General features: G+C 40.5%; 1 protein-coding gene across 2 annotated transcripts in view; it reads right to left on the bottom strand.

Annotated features, from left to right (window-relative positions):
• galnt7 (UDP-N-acetyl-alpha-D-galactosamine: polypeptide N-acetylgalactosaminyltransferase 7) overlaps positions 1-27,143 on the bottom strand; it is a 134,205-nt gene extending 107,062 nt beyond the window's left edge. For both annotated transcript variants that reach the window (XM_059974279.1, XM_059974278.1), the window contains exon 1: positions 26,683-27,143. In XM_059974279.1, the coding sequence (XP_059830262.1) occupies positions 26,683-26,811 (129 nt within the window). In that variant the 5' untranslated portion in view covers positions 26,812-27,143. The remainder of the gene's footprint in view (positions 1-26,682) is intronic.
• Between the last annotated feature and the right edge of the window lie 329 nt (positions 27,144-27,472).

Here is a 27,472-nt window from a genome sequence, read left to right as displayed (position 1 = left end):
CCCACCATAGACATTCTAACATGCCGCCCCCATCTCTATCAATGGAAGGTTCAAAAGCTTAAGAATTCAAACCTGCAGGTTTCTATCCCAATGTTACAAGACTTTTGAATAGACTTCTTGTATGCTAAAGATGAACTCTTGTCCTTACAATCTACCTTGTCATGACCCTTGCACCTTATTGTCTACCTGCACATTCTCTGTAACTCTACATTCTGCATTGTTACTGTTTTTCCCTTCTCCCACCCCAATGTGCTCATGTTTTGAAATAATTTGTGTGGATGGCCTGCAAAACATTTTTAGACCACAAGACCTAAGAGCAAAATTAGACAATCTGGCCCATCATGGTTGATTTATTTACTCTCAAGCCTATTCTTCTGCCTTCTCCCTGATTCATCAAGAACCTATCAATCTCTGTGTTAAATATACTCAATGAACTGGCCTGCATAGCCATCTGTGGCAATCAATTCCACAGATTTACCACCCTCTGGCTATATAAAAAATCCTCACCTCTGTTCTAAATGGACACACCTTAATCCTGAGGTTGTGCCCTCTGGTCTGAGACTCCCCCACTATAGGGAACATCCTCTTCATTTGCACTCTATCAGGGTTTCACTCATTCTTCTGGAACTCCAGCAAGTACAGGCCCAAAGTCATCAAACACTCATGTTAATCCTTTCAGTCCTGGGATCCTTCTGTGAACCTCCTCTGGGCCCCTCTCCAATGCCAAGACATCTTTTCTTAGATAAGGGGCCCAAAACTGTTCACAATACTCCAAGACTCATCACTACATCGTTACTTTTGTGTTCTAGTCCTTTTGAAATGGATACTAATATTGCATTTGCCTTCTTTACCACCGACCCAACCTGCAAGTTAACCTTTAGGGAATCCTGCATGAGAACTCCCAAGTCCCTTTATACCTCTAAATTTTAATATTTCTCATTTTCTCCCCATTTAGAAAATAGCCCATATCTTTATACCTTCTGCCAAAGTGTATGACTGTGCACTTCCCTGCACTATATTCCATCTACCACTTCTATGCCCATTCTTCCAATCTAAGCCCTTCTACAGATACCCAGCTTCCTCAACCTGCCCCTCCATCTATCTTTGTACGGTCCACAAACCTGAACACAAAGCCACCAATTCCTGCATCCAAATTATTTACACATGATATGAACGGAAGTGGTCCCAACATTAACTCCTGCAGCCAACCAGAAAAAGCCACTTTTATTCCCACTTGTTTCCAATTTTCTATCTATGCTAGTATCCTTCCTGTAATACCATGGGCTAGTCTTCAGGGGTGAAAGGTGAAATGTTTAAGGCAGGGGTCGGCAACGTTTACCACTGAAAGAGCCAATATGGACCCATTTCCCACAGAAAACACTTGGAGCCACAAAACCCGTTTGACATTTAAAATGAAATAACACTGCATACAACGGGTTTTTTTTTGCCTTTATGCTATGTATAAACAAACTATAATGTGTTGCATTTATGAAATTGATGAACTCCTGCAGAGAAAACGAAATTACATTTCTGCATGCAACAAAAACATTTTGAAAGACGTTGGGTTGAAGGTTACTCCATAGTTAGCCTACCTTGGATCGAAGAATTAAAAGAAAGCGCACACTGGCGGGTGTCAGGCATTGGCAGTGGTGATGTATATTAATAGCGACAAAAAACACGTTGTAGCGGTGTGCTACACGCAGCGCTAAAATAAAGACACTGCAGTCAAAGGTAACTTTATTCGAACTAAACAGCCTTGCATTAAAGCCGTCCCCGTGGGCGCGGATGCTCCAAAAGACACGTACTCACAAACCCCTGTAGGCTATCTCCCTTAGCCGGAACGGTGGCTAATTGTGACCCGGTTCGGATGTGCCAGGAAATGGGGTCTCCACAACGGTTTTAGATTGTACAAGATCACCATAATCTTCAAATTTCGAATTACATTTCAAAAACTAACAAACCACGGGGAGCCGCAGCACAGAAATGAAAGAGTCGCATGCGGCTCTGGAGCCGCGGGTTGCCGACCCCTGGTTTAAGGGAAACATTAGAGGGAACTTCTTCACTCAAAAAGTGGTGAGACTGTAAAACACGCTGCCAGCAGAAGGGGATATGTGTCAGATTTCAATATTTAATAGAAATTTTAATAAGTACTTTGGTCAGAGGAATATGGAGGGCTACGGTCCAACTCAACAGGTCTAGGCAGAATAATAGCTTGGCACAGACTAGACAGGCCAAAGAGCCTGCTTCTGTGCTATAGTGGTCTATGACTTTACCAGAATGACTGCCCTATTTCATGAAGATAGCTCACTACCATCTTCTCAATAGTATATATCATAGAAACATGCAGCACAGAAACAGCTCTTTTGGCCCAATGTGCCTATGCCAACCTTGATGCCCACCTACACTAATCATATTTGCCCTCATTAGACACGTTTGTCTCTACGCCTTTCCTAAGTACCTGCCAAAACCCCTTTGAAATGTAATTGTATCTGCCTCCATCTGCTCTGCCATTTTGTTCCACCCTCTGTTAAAAGAATTTACTCCTCAGATCTTCCTTTTTCAAATTTCTTCCCTTTCATCTTCACCATGCCCTGGCAAAAAGATACTGACCACCTATAAAATCTATGCTTCCTATAATTTTAGAAACTTCTAAGTTCACGCTCCCCACCACCCCCCCCCCCTCCAAGCTTCCTACGATCCAGTGAGAATAAAGCCAGCTGATCCAAAGTCTCCTTAGAACATCAGCCTTCTATTCCAAGCAAAGTCATGGTAATGGCCTTCCACAACTGGGGATGGAAAATAAATGCCGGCCTTTCAAGTATTGCCCGCAATTGCAAAGAATGAAAAAAAAATTTTTTAATGCTGAAAGGGATCGATAAGTTTCAGTTAACTTATAAATATTGAATTTAATTACCTTAACTGCATTGTTGTTTTACAGTATTTTGTATTGCTTTAAGTCTTTTAATTATTTTAATTTAAGGGCATATTAATATTTGAAGTTTTAAATGGTGGCATTATTAATAGTTTTTTTGTTCATTTTGAAACCCTATGAATGTCAGGGATATTTAGATATTCAAATACATGAATATTTTGACAGCAAGAAGCTTCATATTTCATTAGGAAAGTCGAAAGCTGTGCTGTTCCTCGATCTGGATTCACAAAGTGACCAAGTTACGACTTCACATGAAAGTAGGTAGGAGATTGACTCAATGCTCACAAAGCCAGTCTGAATGGAGGGAGCTCGCAGGCCATTTGATGTGATCCAGGGTGCCAAATATTTCCACATTTTCATAGGTTGATATTCAAAGCAACAAACTGCACATCAAGGCAGTGACAATTGCATGTCAAATCAAATCAGGAGTATTAGCAACCTATAATTTTACATGAATAACACAAAGCTAACAATTATTTCAAAAGTAGAATCACATCCAGGGATGGGAAGAAGTAAAATTATGCTTTGAGAACAAAAGTTATTTAACATTTAACAAGTGCTTTGGTATAATGCTGTTAATAACAAAATGCAAGTCATATTTTTAAAAATATATATTCAAAAGACTTTTTTATCCACAACTTAAGCAAATAATAGACAATAGGTGCAGAAGTAGACCATTCGGCCCCTCGAGTCCGCACCGCCATTCTGAGATCATGGCTGATCATTCACTATCAATACCCAGTCCCTGCCTTGTCCCCATATCCCTTGATTCCCCTATCCATCAGATATCTATCTAGCTCCTTCTTGAAAGCATCCGGAGAATTGGCCTCCACCATCTTCCGAGACAGTGCATTCCACACTTCCACAACTCTCTGGGAGAAGAAGCTCTTCCTCAACTCTGTTTTAAATAACCGACCTCTTATTCTCAATCCATGCCCTCTGGTACTGGACTCTCCCAACATCTGGAACATATTTCCTGCCTCAATCTTATCAAATCCTTTAATTATCTTAAACGTTTCAATCAGATCCCCTCTCAATCTCCTCAATTCCAGTGTGTACAAGCCCAATCTCTCCAATCTCTCTGCGTAAGACAGCCCTGCCATCCCAGGAATCAACCTAGTGAATCTACGCTGCACTTCCTCAATTGCCAGAATGTCCTTCCTCAAACCTGGAGACCAAAACTGTACACAATATTCCAGGTGTGGTCTCACCAGGGCCCTGTACAAATGCAAAAGGACATCCTTGCTCTTGTACTCAATTCCCCTTGTAATAAAGGCCAACATTCCATTTGCCCTCTTCACTGCCTGTTGCACTTGCTCATTCACCTTCATTGACTGATGAACTAGGACTCCTAGGTCTCTTTGCATTTCTCCCTTACCTAACTCTACACCGTTCAGACAATACTCTGCCCTCTTGTTCCTGCTTCCAAAGTGGATAACTTCACATTTATTCACATTGAATGACATCTGCCAAGTATCTGCCCACTCACCCAGCCTATCCAAGTCTCCCTGTATTCTCCTAACGTCCTCTTCACATGTCACACTGCCACCCAGTTTAGTATCGTCAGCAAACTTGCTGATATAGTTCTCAATGCCCTCATCTAAATCGTTGACATAAATCGTAAAGAGCTGTGGTCCCAATACACAGCCCTGTGGTACCCCACTAGTCACCTCCAGCCAGTCCGAGAAACACCCATTCACTGCTACCCTTTGCTTTCTATCTGCCAACCAGTTTTCTATCCATGTTGAAACCCTGCCCCCAATGCCATGAGCTCTGATTTTACTCACCAATCTCCTATGTGGCACATTATCGAATGCCTTCTGAAAATCTAGGTACACTACATCCACTGGCTTACCCTCGTCTAACATCCTTGTTACACCCTCAAAAAACTCCAACAGATTAGTCAAACATGATTTGCCCTTCGTAAATCCATGCTGGCTCGGCCTAATCCTATTACTGCCATCAAGATATGCCACTATTTCATCCTTAATAATGGACTCAAGCATCTTCCCCATGACTGACGTTAGGCTAACAGGGCGATAGTTCTCCGTTTTCTCCTTCCCTCCCTTCTTGAAAAGTGGGATAACATTAGCCACTCTGCAATCTTCAGGAACTGATCCTGAATCTAAGGAACATTGGAAAATGATTACCAATGCATCTGCAATTTCCTGAGCCACCTCTTTTAGAACCCTCGGATGCAGACCCGGGGATTTATTAGCCTTCAGTCCTATCAGTCTACTCATCAGTTTCTTTCCTAATGTCAATCTGTTTCAATTCCTCTGATATCTTATGACCCTGGCCCATCCATACATCTGGGAGATTGCTTGTGTCTTCCCTGGTGAAGACAGATCTAAAGTACGCATTAAATTCTGTTGCCATTTCCCTGTTTCCCATAACAATTTCTCCCAATTCATTCTTCAAGGGGCCAACATTGTTCTTAACTATCTTCTTTCTCTTCACATAGCTAAAAAAGCTTTTGCTATCCCCTTTTATATTCCTGGCTAGACTGAGCTCATACCTGATTTTTTTCTCTCTGTATTGCTTTTTTAGTTAAGATATGCTGTTCCTTAAAATTTTCCCAATCATCTGTATTCCCACTCATCTTAGCCCTGTCATACTTCTTTTTCTTTAATGCTATACAATCTCTTACTTCCTTTGTCAACCACTGTGGCCCCTTCCCCCTCTTTGAATCCTTCCTTCTCATTGGAATGAACTGCTTTTGCATCTTTTGTATTATCCCCGAGAATATCTGCCACTGCTGATCCACTGTCTTTCCTGCCAGAGCATTCGCCCATTTAACTTTGGCCAGCTCTTCCCTCATGGCTCCGTAGTCTCCTTTATTTAATTGCAACACTGATCTGCCCTTATCCCTCTCAAATTGTAGAGAAAAACTTATCATGTTATGATCACTACTTCCTAATGGCTCCTTTACTTCAAGATCACTTATCAATTCCTGTTCATTACACATCACCAAGTCCAAAATAGCCTCGTTCCTGGTTGGCTCAAGCACAAGCTGTTCCAAAAATACATCCCTTAGACACTCCACAAACTCCCTATCCTGGGGTCCAGCACCTACCTGATTCTCCCAGTTCACCCGCATGTTGAAATCTCCCATAACGACTGCATTACCGTTAACACATGCCAATGTTAACTCCCTAATCAACTTGTACCCAATATCCGCGCTACTGTTTGGGGGCCTGTACACAACACCCATTAGGGTCTTTTTACCCTTACTGTTCCTCAGCTCAATCCACACAGACTCTACTGCCCCTGTTTCTAAGTCGCCCCTTGCTAAGGACTGAATCTCATTCCTCACCAACAGGGCCACCCCACCCCCTCTTCCCATATTTCTGTCTCTACGATAGCACGTATACCCTGGTACACTCAATTCCCAGGCCTGATCCCCTTGCAGCCATGTCTCCGTTATCCCAACAATATCGTAGTTCCCCATTTTCATCTGAGCTTCAAGCTCATCTGTCTTATTTCTGACAAATATTCCAAGTTTAATAAAGTTTTTAGCCATCTTCAGCTTTTCCACAATCAAACTTACTTCAAGATATCAGCAAATTAAGAAGTTAACTGTTGAAAAAAATACTGGTAAACCATATTGAACAAGAGGGGCAGGAGCTCAATCCATGAATGTTAATAGCTTATGTCTCAATGTCAGCAAAAAATAGGATACAACAGCTCATATAGACATTTGTAGAGTTCGGTAAACAGATGGAAAATAGAGAGCTTCTCAAACTAGAGTCAGGCAAAGTTGTCCTCTTTTGTATCTTGTTAATACACTTCATCAAGCCTGATGCCAAATTTATCAGTAAAGACAAGGGGCAATGAACAGAGGAAGCTGAGCCACATAGGTTAAAACTTTGGTGTACTCAACAATAGTGCCATCTTCAGCTTTGACTACTCTCCATCTGCAGCCTGATGAACATCAACAACCTCTCACATTGGCATCAGGTCCTCAAGCCAACTGCACCAACTGTGAGGTTTCCTTTGGTAATGATTGCAACTGATCCTGTCTTCCTTCCAGTCAGATGTGATTCCAGGAAAATGTTGGGTACATGGTTTGGGAGAAACTGAGACAGGCACCAAGAACTGGGTGGAATATGAAGCCAGAGTGAAACAAAAATGTAGGAACAGCGTGCCTGTCGATTTCATGAATTAATATGGTCAAGTGGAGGTGCTGCTGTGAGTGGCACAGCTGTGTCCATGTACCTGGTTTCTGCACTGCAAAAGTCACATAAGTTGTCTTTATTTAATACAAAATGGAGTGTGCTCTTAAAGATATGAACAAATCTTTAGAGAAAGGAATAAAACTATCCATTGTAACCCTCATTACTAGCTGAGTGGTTGCACAACAACAACCTCTTATTCAATGTCAGCAAGACCAAGGAGCTGATTATTGACTTCAGGTGGAGGAAACCAGAGGTCCATGAGACAGTCCTCATTGGGGGATGAGAAGGAGAGAGTCAGCAATTTCAAATTTTTTGGTGTTATCATTTCAGAGGTCCAGTCTTGGATCTAGCACATTATTGCAGTTATGAAGAAAGCACGGCAGTGCCTCTACACCCTTAGAAGATTGCGAAGATTCGATATGACATCTATAATATGTGGAGCATATATTGACTGGCAGCATCACAAACAGGTACAGAAACACCAGTGCCCTGGAATGGAAAATCCTACTAGAAGTAGTGAATATGGCCCAATCCATCATGGGTAAAGCCCTTTCCATCATGGAGCACATCTATACAGAGCATTTTCACAGGAAAGCAGCATTCAACATCCATCCAGGTCATGCTTTCTTTTTGTTGGTGCCTTAAGGAAGATGGTACAGGGGCCACAAGACTCACTTCTTGCTTCTGGAACAATTACCCGTCAACCATCAGGCTCTTGAACTAGAAGGGATTATTTGACACAACTTCACTTGCCCAGTCACCAAACTGTTCCCACAACCCATGGACTCACTTTGAAGGACTCTTCAACTCATGATATTTATTGTTCTCTTATTTATTTTTTTCTTTTGTACTTGCAGTTTGTTGTCTTTTGCACACTGGTTGTCTGTCCTGTTGGGTGCAGTTTTTCATTGATCCTAATCAGAAAATGAATCTCCGGGTTGTATTTGGTGACGTATATGCATGTACTTTGATAATTATGTTGAACTTTGATGCTTACGTTTATATCTACATTGAGATTTGCAGACATCCTGGGTATGCAAACACCCACAATCACTATTCTTGGTGTTAAGGGCATAAAGTAATATTTGTTTTAGAAAAGTAATTAGTTTAGTCGTCCGCCATTTTCAATGTCATCCACGTATTACCTTTTACCTCCACAGATGCTGCTTGATCAGCTGTGTTTCTTGTTCAATAAGACCTCTTTGAATCTTTGCACAGTCCTTTTCTTTTTTATAAGTAGACAAAGGACTTTGTAATAATGCGGACAGAAAAAAAATTGCTTAAAAAATGTTGAGGATGGTTCCCTCCGGGGAAGTCCATCTAGAACTAGCACAGATTCAGAGTTATTTTCTTTCCCATAATCTCAAATAACTGCAATTATTTTGCTGTTCCTGAATCCATTATCTTTTTCTGTTGCTCTGCGAGGCCACACTTGTCTCAATGTTAAAGACTTTTATTTAGAGCTTTCCTCTAGCCTGTAATTACTGGATTACTGTGCACACTTATATTGGAAAGGCTGTGTTCCCGAGTTCAGAAATGACACTGAGATTGTATAGTTTAACTGGTATATGTGCTTTGAGATAGCACACATAACAGCAAAGCATAATGAAAATTACTTTTACTATACATGGACAGGTAATGACCATGGAATTAACTGCTCATAACAGATGCCCATTCATGTGAGTTTGCAAATGGGAGTGCTTTCAGCTTTAAAAGCAAACCAATTTGCAAACACCAAAATAAGTGTTGTAAACTATGCAAAATGAACTCATGCAGAACCCATAAGATTCTGATATTTAACTGGTCCAATCTATAAAAAGACTTAGTTATTATGAAGCAACTTAGTATTTTCCGCTTCTTAGTCACACTGTCAAACAACATTATGCCAGACTTAATTTGGAAGGTATGGTGTGTCTACTCTAATGAGCAATTCAACAATGATACCTGGTGCTGGAATGATATTAAAAAATGTCACTATGGTAAAATTAAAGATTTTAACGAAGAAAATCACTTTGCATTCAAACAGAACTTTAATACATCCACACAAAAACAAACATGCAGAAAGCAACCAATAAAATCAATATTAATCAGCTGATCTGAAATACAGAGGGAAACAGATTTAAACAAGGGAAAATCTGCAGATGCTAGAAATCCAGACAACACATGCAAAATGCAGGAGGAACTCAGCAGGCCAAGTATCATTTATGTTAAAAAAAAGTACAGTCGGCACTTCAGACCCAAAATGTTGGCTGTACTCTTTTCTATAGATGCTGCCCGGCCTGCTGAATTCCTCCAGCATTTTGTGCTTGTTGCTAACTTTTCAGGTTGACAAGCTTTCATCAAAATAGTTTATAAAAGATCAATTTAAAACGTGAGGGATTTTATTTCCTCTCTCCACAGATGCTACCTGACTTGATGAATAACTCCAGTGCCGGTAGATTCTTACTTTTAGACTTGAGATGGTACTATCCTTCGTGGTTTTCAAAATAAATTGTGCACTTGCTCAGGGTCTCTAATTTTCATGTTTCTGCATCTTACTGACAGCTCAAGAACAATAAAGGTAAACAGAAAAGAATAATATTTCTGAAAAAACAACTTATTTAGAAATACAGCATGGTAATTGGCCCTTTCAGCTCAACAAGTCTGTGCTGTTTATTACACCTATGTGATCAATAATCCATACGTCTTTGGAATGCGGGCAGAAACTGGAGCACCAGTGGAAACCCATGTAGTCACAGGGAGAACATAAAATCGTCTTAAGGAGATTGGTAGATTTGAACCCAGGATGCTAGCGCTGTAATTGTGTAACGCTAACCACTATGCTACTGTGTCGCAGACAAGAAACAAAGTTAAGGGCAACAAACTCTGCTTGTATGATAGGACGGCCCAATATACTATGGAGACAGATTGGGGCCAGATTTAAGTGAAACAGTACTTTTGATTTCAGAGGGCACAATGAGCATGATATTGCAATTATATTGAAGATATAAATGAAGGGACTTGACAAATGCCACCACTTCTATAGTTTAAAAGGTGAATTGACAAGGCTGGTGGCAAATTTAATTTGGCAAACTGCAAGGAAATGCATTATTAAAATGGAAACTGAAAGATTCTGAAGGACAAAGGTGAGCAAGAGTGGGGTTTAAAGTGCCTATTTGTTCAGAATTACACATGAAGATAGATTAATATTAGTAATTGCTACTGAGAAACATATCTTTTAGCTAAAACAGTGATTCCCATTGGGGACAGTTACATGTCCTAAGGGGGCATTAGGGGAAACAGATGATGTTGAGGGTGTTCAAGATTCTTCGGTGGGGGGGGGGGGTGGTAAGCAGGACCCCAACTTGAGGCATGATAACAGACCACCTATGTCAACAGGCTGCTGTCATCAACATCTGATAGGCATTAACAGTTTGTGTTTGATTTAGCCCCATTAATGATGAATAAATATGTACAGCACAATCTCTATGAGTCTGAAGGTGGTGAAGATGTCAACTGTAATCCTGCCAATGGAAACTACAAAAAGTGTGTCAATACAATGTTACCTACCCAGAGTCTGATTTTATTCCATTCCAGTCAGATCAGCGGCACACCATGTGTCTTATTTGTAATATTATACTAATGAAGCCAAGAAACCATCAAGATTGCAGGAACATTTCCATAAAAGATACCCTGAAAAGGCTACTTATGGTATTACTGAGTTTCAGACACACTCGAGTCATTTGCCAAGAAAGCTAAAAATGACCTTGATAGTGGTCTCATTGCTTCTTATAACATTTCCAAAATCATTGCAGTGTGGAAAAGCTCAAACAATTGGTGAAAGATTAATAATGCCTGCTGTATCAGAAGTGCTCACCACTTTTCTCAAAATAGATATCAGTATTTTAAAATAACTAACTCGATGTATTGACAAAATGAGTGAAGACATTGAGGATCAACTATGGACAGAGCTACAAATAACAAAATTTAGGATACAACTGGATGATCAACTGTGCGAGACAATGAGGCATTGCTAATGGCATATGTAAAGTTTATCAAAAATGGAAAAGTTTATGAAGAGATTCTCCTTTATTAAAACAAAGTTAAAAACAAATATCAAAGGAGAATCAATCTACAAGGAACTCAAAATGAATAGAGGATAAAAGTATTCCAATTAGGAACATGATTTCTCATGCAACAGATGGAGCACCATATATTTACAGCTCACCATGTTGGTTTTGTGGCATTAATGGAAAGTGAAATTCCAAGTCTGTTTGCTACCCATTGTGTAATTCATCATCAACATCTCACAGCCAAAAACTTCAGCCAGTGACTCTTATAAGCACGCCTCTTGTAATATCCGCTATCAACAAAATTAAAGCTCACCCATTAAAAAGAATATTTTGCCAGTTATGCCAAGATAACAATGAGTTTGAATGCTTGCTTCTTCACACTGAAGTGTGTTGATTGTCAAAAGGCTCTAATTAAAACGTTCCTTTGATCTTTTTGATACTGTGGTTGAATTTTTGCTCAAAGTCAACAAGAGCTTGGGAAACAAGATTGAACTTCTACGTGGAAATGTGGCGTACCTTGCCAACAAGCATGACAAAATATGAAACTGTAGGGTGAGAATTTCAATTTAATCCAGGTATAAAGTGCAGTGTTCACTTTTAATCAGAAAATTGGAAATATATAAGCAAAACATTAGGAAGAGAATGTTACAAACAAAATGCTGGCAGAACTTAGCAGGCCAGACAGCACCTATGGGAGGAGGTAGACGACTTTGTCAATACCTCCTCCCATAGATGCTGTCTGGCCTGCTGAGTTCTGCCAGCATTTTGTGTTTTTATTTATTTCCAGCATCTGCAGATTCACTCATGTTGCAGGAGAAGAATATTCTGTTTCCTTGTGTGGAAAGTATGGCACTTTCTTACAGACAGCGATTTGCAACAGTACTACTTACACCTGCAGTCACTGAAGAAGGATTTCCAAAATCGATTCAAAGATTTAACAGATCTGGAAATTTCAGACTGGGTAATTAAGCCATTTCTTCACAAGGTTGAAGAACAGAACAGAACTTGCCAGAAGAAATTATTGAAATTCAGAATGAAGCAGCAAAAATGCTTTTCAAAAAATGTCTGCTTTTGTGGTATGTGGCTACACTGTCATATGAAGTTTCCTGATCTTTGAAGGAGCCAAGCCCCTCTTCATTGTATTTCTATCCTCCTACTTTGTTGAGAGACTTCAATGTAGGGAACCACACTCACAAAAACAGAAACCGCTTGGACAGTGTTACGTGTGAGGACTTAAGGCTTTTGCTGACAAAATTTGAACCAGGTAATTCAATTCTTGCTAAAAACAAGTTCAAGAATCATGTTGATATCAAAGCTCCTATACAGCAGATAAGTACCGTGGAAGCCAGATTTAAAGACAAATAAAAATTTAAAGCAGAATAATTTTTTTATGTTAGCATTAGACATGTTTTTACGCTATGAGGGCACTGGAAAGTATGTGACTAAAAACGGTGTTGGCAAGTATGAAAGAGCTTTAGGGGGTATTAGGTTAAAAAAGTTTGGGTAAAACTGAGCTAAAATAAAGCACTAGAATTTAAGCAATTCATACATCTTGTTTCTTGCTCCACAAACGTCACCCAATCTGACTGTTCAAGCATATTCTATTTTACTTCAGATTTTCAGTGTCTTAAGTATATTTCTTTTACATTTACATAATATTGAGAATATAATAATAAAAGCAAGAGTGGGCCATTGGACCCTAAATGCTGCTACACTTTCAGAAATATCATGGTTAAATTTTTAAATTTGTGTCATTTTCCTGCACCATCACTATGTCATCCAATACCTTAAATGCATGGAACTCCATCAATCCCCATTCTGAATAGAGACAATGACCAAATGTGAAACAGTCCTCTGGGGTAGAGAATTAAAGATTTTCTAAACTCTGATTGAAGAAATTTTTCATCTCATTCCTTCACAGCAAACCCCTTTTGCTGAAACTATGATTTTTGAAACGACAGGCACTTCAACCGTGGGAATATTCTATCCTCATCTAGCCTACCAACTCTGAAAGAACTTTGTAAACTTTATATCTCTTTTCATTCTACTTAAGAGCAGAGAATCTTTCTCAATAGCAAACCCATCATTCCTAGAACCATTCTCAATGATCTTGGCTTCGCGCTCTATGAAAAGTACATTGTTTTTTGGGTAAAGAAATCAAAATAATACACAGTATTGTAAATGCTGTCTCACTAAAGCCAGTCTGGCAGATTTCCATCCCTGAATAAATGAGGCAGTACTGGCCTGTGGTATCAGTGTCATTATTATGATGCTGTAGCGGTGTGCTACACGCAGCGCTAAAATTACGACACGGAGTCGGTAACTGCAGTCGAAGGAAAAAACTTTATTCGAAAACTTCAGCCTCACTTTTAAGCCTCTGTCAACCGGCCCCCCATGGCGCAGAGGCTCCAAAGCTCTGTGCTTGCAAACCCCCGTGAGACGGTTCGGATATGCTAGGGCCGGGGGTTGGCGGGCTCTGCGGCCGGGCCTGGACTGGTTTGCTGCCGGGAGCGGGGCTGGGAGATCCGTGCGATGGACGCCCCGCTCACCTTTTTGGCGTTCCACAGCAAGTCCGCCCGGGCTGCCACCTTCCGGGGGTCACTGAAATCCGTGTCGGACAGCAGCAGGCGGATGTCTTCGGGCAGCTGCTCCAGGAATGCCTGCTCAAACATGAGGCAGGGTGTGTGTCCGTCGGCCAGAGACAACATCTCATTCATCAAAGCCGATGGAGGTCTGTCGCCCAAGCCATCAGGTGCAGTAAACGGGCAGCCCGCTCGCGCCGTGAGAGTCCGAAAGTCCTGAGGAGCAGGGCTTTGAATTCCGTGTACTTGCCGTCTGCCGGGGGCGACTGTACGAACTCCACGACCTGGGCCGCTGTGTCCTGGTCGAGGGAGCTCACCACGTAGTAGTAGCGGGTGTCTTCTGAGGTGATCTGGCGAACGTGGAATTGGGCTTCGGCTTGCTGGAACCATAGGTCCGGGCGCTGTATCCAGAAACCTGGCAGTTTCAACGAAACCGCATGAACAGAGGCGGCGTCGGTCATTTCTGGTCCAAAAATCGTTTGGACCGTCGGGGTCACCAATTGTAGCGGTGTGCTACACGCAGCGCTAAAATTACGACACGGAGTCGGTAACTGCAGTCGAAGGAAAAAACTTTATTCGAAAACTTCAGCCTCACTTTTAAGCCTCTGTCAACCGGCCCCCCATGGCGCAGAGGCTCCAAAGCTCTGTGCTCGCAAACCCCCGTAGGCTATCTAATTGTGAGTCGGTTCGGATACGCTAGGAAATGGGTCGCCACAATGCAATGATTTAATTAAAAAATTCCTCAAATAAATTCAAAGTTTTCTCAATTTCTCACCACATTCCTGAACAGCCAATCCCTTATGTTGAAATTGTGATCTTGGAATGACGGAAACTTCAACCATGGAAATAATTCATCCTCATCTAGCTTACCAACTCTGTAAGAACTTACTAAGCTTTGATTATATATCTTGTCATTCTACTAAAGAATAGCGAATCTCTCTTAGACAACAAATCCATAATTTCTGGAAGCAGTCTCAATGATCTCTGCAACACACTTTCTATATAAAAAAAAACAAGGTTTATTTTGGGGTGGATACACCAAAACAGCACATAATATTCCAAGTGCTGTCTCACTAAAGCCATTCAGGCAGATTTTCATCCCTGAATGAACCACATGGTATTTAACAGTTTGTAGTATCAGGGTCATTACAAAGGTTTAATTTTTAAAAGTCCTGAAATAAATTGATGGAATTCAGAAATGTTTTTCATGAATCTTCAGTCAATCCCTGCACTACAAAAACTGTAACCTATACTTCTGCACTTCCAAACCCAATTAATTAAATGATGCACTGTGCTATGGTGCAAAGAACTAATTTTCATGGTACCTCTACATGGCTGCCTATGGCAAGAAAAAACAAGAAACTTAATCAACACACATACCATCCACACTTCATGCATTTCAGCTGATGTAAACACAAGAGATTCTGTGGATGCTGGAAATCCAGAGTAACACATACAAAATACTGGAGGAACTCCATGGGTCAGGTGACATCCAGGGAAACGAATAAACAGCTGATGTTTCAGGCTGAGACCAAAATATCAACTGTTTATTCCTGACCTCCTGAGTTCCACCAGCATTTTGAATGTGTTATTTTGAATCCTTTAATGGGTTTGGATTAGTAATTGGTATAGTAGCAGTGTCAATATTATTGGTTATCCTGAGCCAAGGACTGAAGGAAACTCACATTTGGCAAAACTACTGGAGTTCTTTAAACTTAGAATAAAGTAGGAACAATTCAAAACCACTCTCTTTGGATTTTCAGAAGCCTTAACATAAAATCCCACACGAGGCCAATTAACCAATTAGAGTACAGTTGGAGTTGACATACAATAAATTGCCATACATTGAACAAAACACTCTGGTAATAGATGTTTCGTTTTTAGGTTGACAAACAACAATCAGTGAATTACCACAGGAAACTGTTTGGGGCCCCAGGTATTCATGATCTATATCAATGATTTGGGTGAAAAGGACCAAAAGCCATAGTTTCAAATTTGTTATGATGATCTGAAAGTGAGTAACACACAGAAAATGCTGACAGAACTCAGCAAGTCTGAAAGTGTATATGGAGGGGAAAAAACTGTTGACATTCTGGACCAAGACCCTTTATCAAGTCCTGATGCAAGGTCTCAGCCCAAAATGTCAACCATTTGTTTATTTCCCTTTCATGCTGCCTTACTTGTTGAGTTCTTCCAGTATTTTGTGTTGCTCAAGACTTCCAGCTTCTGCAGAATCTTCATTTATGATTTGAAAGTGCATAGGATTGTGAAAAGTATGTTCCTAATAGACAATGTTGATGTGAATTAGCTGAGTGAAAGAATGATAACAAGGCAGCTACAATATAATGTAGAATATGTAAAGTTATTCACTTTGATGCACTTACAAAAAAGCAGAATATTTTTTTAAATTGGTGATAATTTGGTGATAAAAATGGCCATGACAGCGCCTTGTGCAGCTGGATCCTGGACTTACTGACAGATCGCCAGCTGGTGGTAAGAGTGGGCTCCCTCACCTCCACCCCTCTGATTGTCAATACAGGAGTCCCTCAGGGCTGTGTACTACTAAGTCCCCTCCTTTACTCCCTGTATATCAGTGACTGTGTTGCCACCCACAGCTTCAATCTGTTACTTAAATTTGCCAACACTACATTGATTGGCCTAATCTCAAACAATAATGAGGTGGCCTACAGGGAAGAAGTCATCTCTCGGACACAGCGGTGTCAAGAAAACAACCTCTCCCTCAATGTCGCAAAAACAAAGGCGCTGGTTGTGGATTACAGGCAGAATGGAGACAGGCTAACCCCTATTGACATTAATGGATCGAGGATTGAGAGGGTAAACTGCTTTAAGTTTCTCAGCATCCACATTACCGAGTACCTCATGTGGTCTGTACACACCAGCTCTGTGGTGAAAAAGGCACAACAGCGCCTCTTTCACCTCAGACAGTTGAGGAAGTTTGGCATGTGCCCCAAATCCTAAGAACTTTCTGCAGGGGCACAATTGAGAGCAGCCTAACTGGCTGCATCACTGCCTGGCTTGGGAACTGTACCTCCTGTTATCACACTCGCAGTCTAGAGTGGTGCGCAATTGTAGTCATGAACTTCCCATGATTCAGGACATTTTACAAAGACAAGTGTGTAAAAAAAAAAAGAAAGGCCCATATTATGGTTGGGGACCCGAGTCACCCCAACCATAATCTATTCCAGCTGCTACCATCCGGGAAATGGTACCGCAGCATAAAAGCCAGGACTTCTTCCACCAGGTCATCAGTCTAATCAACTCACGCTGATTTGAGTGTATTTCTATGTTACATTAACTGTTCTATTTATTACAAAATTATAAATTACTATGATTGCACATTTAGATGGAGACATAACAAAAATTTTTACTACTCATGTATTTGAAGGACGCAAGAGATAAAGTCAATTCAATTCAAAAAATTGGGTAATGTTGATATTTAAAGCTACCTTTGTGTTTGTACACAAGTCATTAAAAACCAACAGGGAGCTGCAGTGAGCAATTAAAAAGACGTACTGTATATGGAATTAGGAAGGATATACTGGATTTGAGGTGGTGCTGAAGAGGTTCATCAGGTTAATTTCAGAGATGAGGGGATTAGACTATGAGGAGAGATTGAGTGACCTGGGACTGTATTCACTGAAATTCAGAAGAATGAGAAGAGATCATATATAAACAAAATTATGAAAGGGATAGATAAGATAAAGACAGGAAAGTTGTTTCCACAGATAGGCGAGACTAGAACTAGGGGACATTACCTCTAGATTCAGGGGAGACAAGGAGAAACTGCTTTTTCCCAGAGAGCGAATTCTCTGCCCAATGAAGCAGTGGAGGCTACCTCAGTAAATATATTTAAGACAAGATTGGATAGGTTTTTGCATTGTAGGGGAATTAAGGGTTATGGGGAAAAAGGCAGGCAGGTGGAGAGGAGTCCATGGCCAGATCAGCCATGATCTTATTGAATGGTGGAACAGGCTCGACAGGCCAGATGTCCTACTCCTGCTCCTATTTCTTATGTTCTTATGTGTACATTTGCCTTCATTACAAGGATTTTGAGTACAGGAATAAAGATATCCTAGTTAAATTACACAGAATCTTGATGACACAGAACCATGAATATTGCATACGGTTTTATATGTTTAAGACAGAGTTGATAGATTTTTCAGAAAGCAATTTGGTGAAAGGTTACCACATGTAGAATGTAATGGAGAGTTGAGGTTACTATCAGATCTGCCAAGGTCTTATTAAATAGTGGAATAGGCCCAAGAGACCCAATCCTGTTAATTTAAATCCAGAGTCTTACAGCATGAGAACAGACCCTCCAGCTTACATCGTTCATGTCAACTGTGTTGCCCAGTAAGCTAGTCCCAATCTAGTCCTGACGAAGGGTCTCGACCCAAAACGTCGACAGTGCTTCTCCCGATAGATGCTGCCTGGCCTGCTGTGTTCTACCAGCATTTTGTGTTGTTGTTGTTTGAATTTCCAGCATCTGCAGATTTCCTCGTGTTTGCCCATCTGTTTTTGTTTGGCCCACAGTCCTTAAAGTCTCTCTTATCCATGTACTTACCTAGATGACTTAAATTGTATTTATTTTTTTAATTTAGAGGTACAGCATGGGCCCCTGCTACCCAATTACACCCATGTGACCAATTAACCTCCTATTTGTACAGTACATCTTTGGAATCTGGGAGGAAACTAATACCTGGAAGAAACCCATATGGGGTCACAGGGAGAACATTAAAGTACCTTATGATCAGCAGAGGAAACTGAACCCTGGTTGCTGGTGCTGAAATAGCATTATGCTAACCACAATAGTAATAGTGCTGTTCTTAACCAGTATTTATAGCAGCTCACTCCAAATAGAATCACCTTTTGGGTGAAGCTGTCCCTGATGTCCTTTATAAATATCTCACCTCTTGTCTTAAACCTATGCCATCATGATTTTAGAACCTCCTGGTGGGGAAAAAAAGAATATGTACTTTCATCCTGTCCATGACCTCATGATATCTCTAACAGGTTTCCCCTCAATCTTCAACATTCCAGGGAATATAGTGCTAGTCTACTCAACCTCTCCTTGTAATTCGTACCCCCTTCCCCCACCTCAAGTCAGGGGAACATTCTGATACATCTTTTCTGCACTCTTCCTATTTGCATGTATGATCACATCAACAAGGGAGAATGAACTGTGAAGTTCAACAATTGCTGCTTCTGCCTGTCAAACCAACTGAATAACAAATGAATGAAGCTTTCTTTTACCACTTGTCTCCAAGTAGAGATGTTACAATCAGCATTTGTTCTCCATTGACAACATGTAAAAGAAAGTCATTTCAAAAGGTTTTTAAACCTCAAATTTTGGTCAACAGCAACAATTGCAAAATAGGGGAAGGTAAAATTTATTTCAAATTTGTTCCTGTTCTTACCATTATCTCTAAATTTTCTGCTTTATTTGTCATGCAGTACTAAGTGTCTTTGAGCTCTGGATAACCCTACTATCAAGCTATTCCTCTTTGCACACAGAATTAATTATTATTAGAAGCCATAACTCACCAAAGGAATGTAGCAATAAAATGCCATCTACAAAGTGAGGAATTAAGAGATACAATAAGATTTTTGAAGGGCAAAGTAATTTTCATGGACAATTCTTAAGCTAGAAGTAGTTCACAGTTATTGAAAAACAGAACTACAGATGCTCGAGACAGTAAATCTCTGATAATCCAGCAACCTGGTAATTTGTCATTACTGGATCAGCAGATTTTCTGGAATACTGGAAATTGTTATCAAATTATCAAAACATTTATATTTCTCAGTTTCCATAATACAAAGTAGTATAATAAAATTTCCAAGATAGTTGATGACATTAAAAGGAGCAAGATATATACAAACGTTTGTACAAGCACTCTGAACCTGAGCTCTGGATACAACCTACCCAAGTTTCTCACATCAACCACAACAGCAATAGTGCTGTTCTTAGCCAGTGTTTAGATTTGGCTGCATATTTGGCCCACAGATCACACCCTAACCCACTCTGATCACTCAGTTTTTTGTCCACATTCCATTTGCATGCTGGATCCCGTCTCATACTCTGGATGGATGAGTAAGCAAAAAAATGTATATCATTATAATGACTGATCCATTTGATGCTAGATTGGCATATTTGAAAATTTGATACTGAACAGAACAGACAGCATCTGTGGAAAGTAAAACAGAGAGAAAGTTTCAAATTAATGATCCTTCAACCACCATTTCTCAAGTTCTTAAAGAAGATAGTTGACTTGAATCAATCTGCTTCCCTTTCCACAGATGCTACCTGACCTACAAAAATACCAAGCAAGTTTTGTTCATTTGTTGAGTTCCTTAAGTGGGTGTTGATGCATCCAATTAGAGATCTTGATTATCTACGAAATAACATGATCACGCTTCAAGCCAATTTATAAAACATTTAGAACTGATTCAAATTACAATATTCAATTTGATAGGATCCTTCCTGAATTTTATTTCAATGAATCTGTAAATTATTTGAAGTAAGAAAATTTTTTCTACATGAGAGATTTAATGAACCAATCTATACATTTTACTCAAGCATGAATTACATCGACAGCATTATGCCAGTGAAAAAATATATTACTGCATTATACCATAATCCAGAATTAAATTTAGTAGGTACTATTTGTACTTTGCTCATGACTTCCATTTTAAACAGTTGTCAGAAAAGACTTCAAACAGACCTGCTGCATTGCACTAGCAAGAAAAGGGAAATGACTAAAACTAGCAGTCCAAATCCATTGCTGGAAATGCAGGAAAGGTTTACAGAAATGAATACATAAACTCAAACAATAAATTAAAAAATAAGAAAAATCAGAATTACACTGGAGGACAGTGGCCAAAACTTAAAAGGCAAATCTCTGGCATCTGTAAGTATGAAACTGATTTTCAATGACAGATGATTTATCATCTGATCAGAGCTCAGTCACTTATAACCATCAAATGAGGCTCATTAATAAAATATAGCTCTGAAAATGTTTCCCATTTAGTAGCTTTATACAATTATAAATTTTAGAGCAAATCACTTTCACAGTTAAAAAAATACTAGAATCACAGGGTTAAGTCCAGGATTCCTAGTGTCACAGTACACTACAGCATAGAAACAGGACCTTCAGCCTATTTAGTCCATGTTGAACCATAAATATGCCTAGTTCCATTGACCTGCACCTAGACCATAGCGCCTCCATACCTCTTCCATCCCTGTATCTATCCAAACCTCTTAAATGTTGGATTTCTACATTTCTGGCAGTTTGTTCCACATTCGCATAACCCTCCGAGTGAAGTTCTCTTTAACTATTTCACCTTTAATGCATGTGCTCTCATTTTAGTTGCACCCAACCTCAATGGAAAAAGCCTGCATTTACCTTTTCTATAGCCATCATGATTTTGTATACCTCTATCAAATCTCCCCTCAAACTTCTATTTTCACTTTCTAGGGAATAAAGCCCTAACCTATTCCACAGGTCCTAACCCATTCTCTGTATCACAGGTCCTCAACTTCTGGCACCATCCTTGTAAAATTTCTTTGCAGTCTTTCAATCTTATTCACATCTTTCCTGTAGGTAGATGACCAAAAGTGGACACAATGCTCCAAATTCGGCATCACCAATATCTATGATTTCAAGATAACATTACAACTCCTGTACTCAATACATTGATTTCCGGCAGCCAGAAGCTTTTTTTTAAAAATCCTATCTACCTTATGGATCTGTATTCCCAGATTCCTGTTCTAACACAAGCCTCAGTGCCCCACTGCACTCTGTGTAATTCCTACCCTAGTTGGTCCTCCCAAAGTGCAACACCTCACATTTGACAACATTAAATTCCATCTGATATTTTTCAGCTAATTTTTCTAGCCGGTCCAGATCTTGCTACAAGCTTTGATCATCTTCCTTGCTATCTACTACATCCCCTTAACTTGTGTCTTCCAAAAACCTTTATTCTCATTCTATTGATCACCATCTGCTTTTTTTTTAAGTTTCTCTGAATTAGTTTCTTTGCTTTTTCCAAGTTCTTTCTCATTTTGTCCCCCTAGGGCATCACTTAGGTGTTGACTCGAATAATATCAAGCAACCAAGGCACTGTAGAGAAAAGACTGGAATTTGTGGCAGAATGACAAATAATTTGCCCCGTTTAAAATATTTTAAACAAATATAGAGGAATGGGAAGAAAGATTGTTATGACAGCAAAGGCAGATTCTTGATCTCATTAGCAAAGTAGTAAATTCTTAGGTTTTATTTATCCTTCATGCATAGAGGACTCTATGAGTGGCCCTTCAAGCCTGTTTCATCCTTCATTCAATCAGAATGGTGCAGGACTGTACTTGCTGATCTCATGCCTACTACCTACTTTCTCGTTATGGTCATGTTAATGAGATACTGTACTGATGCAATGGATTTTTCCAGGCCCCTGCGTCCTTCAGACATCTGGCAAGAAATGGTAAGACATCAGTGGTGAAAAGGCTTCACTGAGGAAACACACCCTTGACAGCATTTTAAAGGCGACAAAATGGGTCCTGATTATTGTCCCCTGTCAAATCCATCAAGGAATTAACAGCTTTCAGAATGTCGCAGACATTCAGATAGTTAAACATTTGCTTAAGTGTTATTAAGAGCTCAAAATTACCTTAGCATTAAGTAGTATTTGATATAATAATTTTCCTTCTCTTTTCCAAAATCAAAGAAATCCCATTCAAATGACTGATGTTTCCTATCCTATGTTGATCAACTACAGGACCAGACAGTCAGATTCCACAACATAAGATTGGAGAACTTCAGCAAGATGAGCGTGATAATGCTTCATCAGAACTAGTCAGTTTTTGAATGCTGGGCATTTGAAAGTGTTGAATCCCGACGACACTAACTGACCGCCAGATAATGGGAAGCTGTTCAGCAAGCCACTGTAAGTGGTCGAAGACAGAGGTCAAAATGGCATGAGTAAACTAGAGCATGGGCAGCTGGAAGCTCACGGTTACCCTTGTCGACTGAATCGAGGTGTTTTGCAAAGCATTTATGCAACATGCATTTATAGAACATTACAGTACAGAACAGGTCCTTTGGGCTATGATGTTGTGCTGAACTTTTAACCTATTCCAAGATCAATCTAATATTTTCCTCCCACATAGCCCTCCATTTTTCTTTCATCTATGTGCCCATCTAAGAATCTCTTTAATGTTCAAATCAGCTCATTCCATGCACCCACCAATCGGTGTTTGAAAAAAAACTGACACCCCCTCTATACTTCCCCACCCCCAGTCATTATTCTATCTTGTATTAGCCACTTCTTTTCTGGGGGAAAAAGGCACTATCACTTTATATATGCCTCTCATCATCTTATACATCTCTACAAAGTTGCCTCTTATCTTCCTTCATTCCAAAGAGAAAAGCTCTAGCTTGCTCCATCTTCCCTCATAAAACTTGCTCTCTAATCCAGACAACAGCCTGATAAATCTCCTCTGCACTCGTCTCCATAACTTCCTATAATAAGGTGAACAGAAATGAACACAATATTGCAAGTGTGGTTTAACCAGAGCTTTAATGAGCTGCAATATTATCTTGCAGATCTTGAACCGATCCCCTGCACAAATGAAGGCCAACACACCATATGCCTTCTTAACTATCCTATCAACTTGCGCAGTAACTGAGGGACCTATGGATGCGGACCCCAAGATCCTCATGTTCCACCATACTGTTAAGAACCTTCTAACAACCCAGCACTCTGGCTTCATTCAACCTTCCAAAATGAATTACTTCACACTTTACTCCATCTGCCACTTCTCAGCCCAGCTCTGCATTCTATACAATGTCCCACTGTAACCAAGACAAGCTTCTACACTATCCATCACACCATCAACCCTTGTGTCATTTGCCTTGCCATTAAGTTTCTTCAACACAAACGAGAGTGTACTATGAGTATTAAATGCGATGTAACAATGTGGAAGAGGAATAAGAAATTTGCTGCTTTATCTGGAAAAAGTGCTTTCATCCTAGACAGCAGATTAACTTTATTATCTTTATTTGTTACACGTACATCAAAACATACTGTGAAAGGTGCCACTCTACATCAGTGACCAACACAAGTCCAACGCCCGCAAGCATTCAGGCTTCCAGCGAAAATATATCATGTTTTGGTCACTAGCCCCAAGTGTGTCTTTGGAATGCGAGGGGAAACCAGAGATCCCAAAGGAAACCTACACAGCTGTGAGGAGAACATGCAAACTCCTTACAGAGAGTGGTGGGAACCAAACCCCAATTGATGATTGCTGTTGGTGCAGAACTCTTGTGCTTGCCGCTACGTTAGTGTGCTGGCAAGGAAGTGTTACATCTCCTGCAGCTGCATTTTGGAAGGTGCCAAATAAAAAGGAATGAGTATTTTGGAACTGATTTCCAGTAATGAAGCAAAAGAACTGTTTTCTATCTTACAGAAGTAAGACTTTCCCTTTTTCCTTCTCAGTTTTCAACCATCTCCAGTTTGTATTGCCTGCAGATGGATCATCTGATACAACCCTCTCTCAACCAGTGCCTCTTTTATCATTTACTCACTCTCAATTTTCAGTTTCTCATAGAGAAACATTTGAGCTCTGTAGACCGCTCCTCTACAACTTCAATCATGTTTTGACTTCAACTTTTCACAGCTCTGATGCAAGGTAACCAACCTGAAGTATTAACCCCATAACCCCATATTTCTCCATTCACAGATGCTGCCCAACTTGCTGAGCATTTCCAGCACTTGGTTCTATTTTAAGATTTCTATCATCTGCAGTTTCTCAACTATTCATTGCATTTATTTTCTGCTACGGGCAAAACTGCACACAATACTGCAAATGAGAACATTAGAAATAGAAGCATTAGGCCATTTATGGCTTCTCCACTACTGAATGAGATCGTGAGGTATCACCAAAGTACTGTATAATCACAGAATATCTTCCTTACATTTGTACTCCAATGCCTTTGCAATAAGGAACAATTTGTCTATTTGCATTCAGCATTCTTTACCTACATTTCATGAACCAGAACACCCACAGTACCAGTTTTACTAGCTGTCTCTCCATTTAAAAATATTCAGCTTTATTGTTCCAAATAAAGTACATAATCCTACAGTTTCCTTAAATTGTTATATTCTTGCCCACTTGACAAATTTACCATCAGTCCTTTGAAGATGTTTTTTGCTTCTTCCTCATAGGCTATTTTCTATCCCTAACCTTGTATATCGTACAAAATGCTACTGATATATTTTCTTACAGAAACATCTGCATGATGCTAAGCTAGGGCACATCATCAGTGATGTTACCCGAGGTCATCAGGGGTTTTGGGTCTCTCAACATATATCCTCGCGCAGGCGACCCAACCAGGGTTGATCAGACCCAGGCCTGTGCCCTAGCAGCTACCCACAGATCTGCCCTCTTTATCTAGAGCCATCTTGATGCCTTCTCTGCTGCATCTGTGGTGGTAGAAATAGCTCTCCTTTTCCCTCCCACGATTCCAAGTGCAGTCTATACTTTGCAGAGCGACTGGCCTGCCAAGCCACGAAGGTATTTTAGAGATACAGTGCCAAACAGGCCCTTCTGGCCCAACAAGCTGCACTGCCCAGCAACTCACCTATCACCTATTAACCACAGGTCAATTTACAATGACCAATTAATTTACTAACTGGCATATCTTTGGACTGTGGGAAGAAACTGGAGCACCCTGATGAAACCCATGCATTCATGGGGAAGATGTACAAACTTCTTACAGAAGACACCGGAAATGAACTACAAACTCTGTCATGCTAACTGATAACCAAGTCAAAATGGAAGTCAGAATCCAAAGCCCTAGAATCAATGTTTGCGGCACCCCATTATTACTATCACTATTTTCTAGCAAAAAAATTATTACGCAGAAACATGCAATAAATAATTAAAAACTAAAATGCATCACACAAATGAACCCTGGTGAATTACAACATTTCACATTTAAATAAGATGCAGAATTAATTTAAGGGGAGAAAGAACAAATGCAGAAGACTTAAGCAGTGCCAAGTATACACAAGTATGAAGGGAACCTAGTTATAATTAGATTGAATGCAATAGACTGTAGTGCCTTCTACTGTCTATCACAGTGAAGTTCTCCAACAGAATGGAAAATAGAAGGATCAGGAGTGTCCTCTGCTGGGATTGGAGGTAATAAATATCCATAACTTATATCTGAATGGAATGGTGCATTATTCCTAGAAGTTCAAAATGAAAGGACACAAGTCTAGCTGAAAGAACAGAGTAAAACTGGCAAGAATAAATTTCAGAGTAACTCTCTTAACGTTTCCATTTCAAGTGAAGTGAAACAAAATAATTCCAATCGACTTCAGGAAAGTGAAACCGAGTCCTCTTCATCAGGGGCATAGGTATAAAGCACACGAAAGGAAGGGGCTAAGAATTTGAAATATTTAGAATCTTTAAAAATCAGAACCACCTTTTTGCTTACAATATCAGCCCAGCCATGAAGGTATAATTCAATGTGAAACAAAACAGAGACCAATCCGGAATATTCACGGCTGACCCCAGGACATCCTCTCCTTACCCACGAAGGGGATAACTCAGCTCTAGTCACACCCTGGGGGCCCGAGGCCTGCTATGGCCTGGATCTAACCCGTTATTTTGCGAGCAATTCCTCAAACAATAAGCGAGTCCGAAGCTACAATTTCAGGTGAACTGAAATGACTGCGAAGGGGAATGGAGTAAGGTGGGGGAGGGTATGAAGAAACGGTGGGAGGCTGCCACCACCCCCCCTCCCCTCAGCAATGGGGACCGGGCTAGCTCCGTCTCCATGGCAACGGCGCCTTTGAAGGGCCGCAGGCTCCACCTCGGGCCTGCTTCAACCCCCTTCCCCCTCCCCTCAACTCACCATCTGCCGGGCGAAGGGGTTGCCGTCCTCGCCCTGTGTCGACAGCAACCGGGACCAGAGCGTCACCAGAGCCAGGAAAGTGCCGACGATCAGCAGACTGCGTAAGAGGAAGCCGAGTTTCACCCTCATGGCCCCCGCCGGGTTGCTCCACAACTTCAGTTATTTCCCCCCTTTCCTTCCCCGCACAAGTTCAACTTTCAGTGGGTCTCTGCAAAGATAAATCTTCTCTTCGACCGTCACAAAGGTGCCAGGAATAAGTGAAGAGGGGAAAGCAGCACAAATTCTAGCGTCCACTGGGACGTCTTTTACAATAAATAATAATTTAAAATATCTATACAAAAATCAGTGGTGGAGGAAGGACTTATTGTTTGCGTCCCTATCTTTCCGTTTTGATCGTCTTCCTACTTCGAGCAGCTTTCATGAACTGCTGCTCCCTCTAGCTCTCCGACAACATGTGCACCGCCCCCTTCCTTCCTTCCTTCCCCCTCTCTCTCTCTAGCTATCTCACTCCTTCCCTCCCTTTCTCGCTCTTTTCCCCCTTAAGTGTCCTGCCAATTGTTACGTTAATTACGTTAGATTCTCGCTTCAGTTTGTGTGACTCATCCCCCCCACCCCGTTTACTACGGGTTTTCTTTATTGTACTTTAAAAATAGATCCAAGTTTTTTTCAATTGTAGTTCATAAACGCAACAACTTTTAACTGCTATCACTAACCTTAAATGCGGTGGAAACATTCAGATGTTTGACTTCAATACTTGTGCACTCTTTTTTTATTGTTTCGAGAACGATGC

This window comes from Hypanus sabinus, chromosome 7 (assembly GCF_030144855.1).
Source record: "Hypanus sabinus isolate sHypSab1 chromosome 7, sHypSab1.hap1, whole genome shotgun sequence".
Lineage (NCBI taxonomy): Eukaryota > Metazoa > Chordata > Chondrichthyes > Myliobatiformes > Dasyatidae > Hypanus > Hypanus sabinus.
This window is presented reverse-complemented; position numbering and strand designations above follow the sequence as displayed.